This window comes from Micropterus dolomieu, linkage group LG12 (genome assembly GCF_021292245.1).
Source record: "Micropterus dolomieu isolate WLL.071019.BEF.003 ecotype Adirondacks linkage group LG12, ASM2129224v1, whole genome shotgun sequence".
Classification (NCBI taxonomy): domain Eukaryota; kingdom Metazoa; phylum Chordata; class Actinopteri; order Centrarchiformes; family Centrarchidae; genus Micropterus; species Micropterus dolomieu.
The window spans coordinates 34,220,913-34,224,827 of NC_060161.1; the positions used below are offsets into that span (position 1 = coordinate 34,220,913).

Sequence of the window (3,915 nt, forward strand, 5' to 3'; positions counted from 1 at the left end):
GTGCAGTAGGAAAGAGAGCCAAGAGATGATGTGAAGCCAAGAAACAGAGCTATAAAAGGAGGTCCAAAAGGAGGTGAAAGTCAGTCGTTACATGGTTTTCATGTCAACTCGGGTCTCTGTTCTGGTAACAGAATGGGGCTCTATTTTGCACCGATCTCTGACACACTCCGGTGGAACTTTTGTATTCTAATTGGTGTCTGTTTCTGTTGATAATAAAAATGTTGGTAAAAGTTCAAGCTTTCTTATCTGGCCCAAGTCTTGAATTTTTACACGACATTACACTCACCAGCTAGAATGGCAGCAGACTGTCTCTGGCAGCCATGACAGAGTCTGATGAGCTGCCGCCTCAGATAATCAGGAGCTTAATGCACCAGGACATATATATGTATACAGTGGGGAGAACAAATGTTTGATACACTCCTGATATATATATGTATATATGAAACATACATGTCTGCTGCTTCAGGAGAGAGTCCAGCCCCTATCCCTGTTAGAGCTGTTGGAGCATTTTCTAAGCAGCTTTTTCTTCTGGGTTCCAGATCTTCTTAGAACATTAAGACAGAATGAAAAGTGTTGAACTTGTTTGTGTGGAGAGCAAAGATTGTGGAGTAGCTGAGCAGAAGGAACAGAGCAGAGAAATCTGCAGATGATGATGTTGTGCTGTTGTTTGGAAACATGTTGACAGAGTATTAAATGGAAATGAGCTGGTGAACTTGCTGCAGTCTGTCCACCTTAAATCACTGAATTGTTGTTTCATGACATGTTTTTCTTTTGTGTCTGCTGTTTTTATCTCTATTTCATCTTCTATTATCTCTCCAGACTCTGTCAGGCTGGTGAACGGGACTAGACTGTGCTCAGGCAGACTGGAGGTGAAGTCTAACCAGAGGTGGTCCTCAGTGTGTGAAGCTGACTTTGACCAGCAGGATGCAGAGGTGGTCTGTAGGGAGCTTGGCTGTGGGGCTCCTTCAGTCCTCCAGAGGGCGCTCTATGGAGAAGTGGAGGCTCCGATGTGGACCAAAGAGTTCCAGTGTGGAGGCCATGAGTCTGCTCTCCTGGACTGTAGAAGCTCAGGCTCAGCTAGAAACACCTGCTCACCTGGAAAAGCTGTTGGACTCACCTGCTCAGGTAGAAGAGGAGCTGCAGCTTTGATTTGGTTCATTTCTGTTCTGATGAAACTCACTTTATTGTTTTACTGATGACTCTCTGGTTTCTGTTCAGAGCCTGATGATGTCAGGTTGGTGGGAGGAGCCAGTCGCTGTGCAGGAATACTGGAGCTGAAACAGGGAGAGTGGAGACCAGTGATTTACACTGTCTGGAGCCTGACGACAGCAGCTGTTGTCTGTAGACAGCTGGACTGTGGCTCTGCTGTTTCTGTAGGAGAGAGAAAGGAGTCCTCATACAGACCTGTGTGGAGGATCAGGTCTGACTGTGTTCAGTCTGGATCTTCTCTGAGGGAGTGTGCAGAATTATATTCCTCTTACACCATACTGGATCTCACCTGCTCAGGTAAGCCCTTCAGTGACATCATCTATGACTGTAAAGTACCATGTCTCCTTCCGCTCTCGCTTTGTTTTTCCACACAATACTAAATTTTTGTTTTTGCACACCACCTGTAATTAGAACTCTATTTGCACAAAATGTTATAGATCTCTGTACTCTATACATTTTATTTATATATAGACTATCTATTTGTATTTGTATATTGTGATTTTTATTGCTGCCATACCATTTATGCATACAATCTGACCTACCTCCTTCAATGGTCGGCACCTGCACTAATTGCACATAGATGCTACTACACTATGTGTATTCAGTGTGTAACAATATGTTGTTCTGCACGTCTACACCTTCTTGGCCAGGTCACCGTTGGAAATGAGAATCTGTTCTCAATCGGCCTACCTGGTTAAATAAAGATTAACTTAAAAAAAAAATAAATAAATAAAACCAGCTAGAATGGCAGCAGACTGTGTCTTTTTGGTTGCTAGTTAACGTTATCTAAATCAGTAACGAAGTAATGTTAGCTGTATGTCATTGCTATTTACTCGTCCAGGGTTGAGAACATCAGGTCCAAGTTAAACTGGTGTACAGCTCTGTCCTGTTCACACACATCCACATACTAGTTCAATTATATTTCAGTTTTCAGAGAAGTCTGAAAACTGGGTGTTAAAGGACGGTGGTGACCATGAAGAAGCTGAAGTTAGTAAAGTAAGTTAGGGATGCAAACTGGTCCTTTTAAGCTAATGAGGAGATGTTTTGTTTTGGATGTTAATGTGCAAATTAATGCTTAGTCATTATAAATCACAGAAAAAAAGCTGCATCAATAATAGTTTAATAATCACATCGCAGCCTTCTGAATCGTAATCGAATAGTGAGGTGCTTGAAGTTTCCCACCCCTAATGATAAGTACCTTAATACTTTCTTTGGTTTCTATTTTCTTCCCTCAATGAAAGAATTTAACAGTGATGAGTGAAGCTGACTCTGAGAGAGTGAGAGAAGTTAAGACAAAAAGATGTGGAAAGGAGAAGAGTGACCAGTAGTAGATCAAATAAAGTACCGTAACATGATAATATACGGGCATGTTGTTCATCCTACTGTGCTACTTCCTACAGAAATATAATATCATTTGAGTAAATGTTCTTCTGTTGGCCTGATATTCAATTCACAGTATTGAAGAACACATTTACTTGGCACTGTTGCATTTGCTGTTGCTATTAGAGCAGCCTACATTATTTTGGCATGGACTCAGATGTAGCCAATTTTTTAGCTAAACACAAACTTAACATTCATTCTGTGAACTCTCCAGATAAGTAATGCTGTTTACACCATAGTCCTACCATATCTTGGTTATGTAACTTAAAAATAGTAACATCAGAGACGTTTTATGAAGTTGAGTGATCCTCAACGTTGGTTGTGTTTTGGAGTAACTACAGCTGGAGAACAATTAAATAATAGGTTGTAGGCTCTACAGGGTGATTATTTTCCATAGCCTACGCCGTCGATTCGACGCAGAAGTATAAATTACACATAAGCCCCGAATGTTCACAACATCTACTGTTTCTTCTTGCCCACAGAAGTCATGTTTGCCTATTTTGAATTATGTACTGTTTAGTCCTGTGTGTCCAAATCTAAGTCTTTGTAGGATTATTTAGTCTCTCCTGTTCCATCCTGCACATCTCATTTCTCCAGCTAACTTCTGCACTCTGTAGAACCACCGTCCTTTCCTCTTTTCCTCCAACTACTTTTGCCACCTTCCCTTCATTCTCGGTTTAGTTACTTGATTTCTGGAGGTGTCACCTCTGACCAGTGGGGGCTTAGCTGATTTGTATTTGTATATCTTACAGCATTATCATTTACATGTGAAATCCTCTCCTAGACCGAGGGGAAGGGGGGTCATAGGGACAACACTCATAAACAAAATCCACGTCAATACCTGGCAGTTCCTGACAGTTTTTGGTGCTGGCCAAAAATTCACGTGAGCAGCTGTTGAATGCACCAAGATATATATACTGTATATATGAAAGCTACATGTCTGCTACTTCAGGAGGAAAAAGGAGGAGAGAGTCCCGCCCCTATCCCTGTTAGAGCTGTTGGAGCATTTTTTAAGCAGGTTTTTCTTCTGGGTTCTAGATCTTCTTAGAACATTAAGACAGAATGAAAAGTGTTGAACTTGTTTGTGTGGAGAGCAAAGATTGTGGAGAACCTGAGCAGAAGGAACAGAGCAGAGAAATCTGCAGATGATGATGTTGTGCTGTTGTTTGGAAACATGTTGAAAGTGTTCAGACATGGAGAACAAGTGTGACAGAGTATTAAATGGAAATGTGCTGGTGAACTTGCTGCAGTCTGTGCTGGTAGAAAGATGTGTTCTGTTGTTAATGATGAACTGATGTTGGAGTTGTGCTGAGTCCACCTTGAATC

The 3,915-nt window shown here is 41.4% G+C and overlaps 1 protein-coding gene across 1 annotated transcript in view; it reads left to right on the forward strand.

Annotated features, from left to right (window-relative positions):
- The window catches only part of LOC123979950 (scavenger receptor cysteine-rich type 1 protein M130-like), a 64,530-nt gene that overhangs the window by 30,300 nt on the left and 30,315 nt on the right, over positions 1 to 3,915 (forward strand). Inside the window, exon 6 of the mRNA XM_046064060.1 lies at positions 820 to 1,125. Coding sequence (XP_045920016.1) covers positions 820 to 1,125 — 306 coding nt within the window. The remainder of the gene's footprint in view (positions 1 to 819; positions 1,126 to 3,915) is intronic.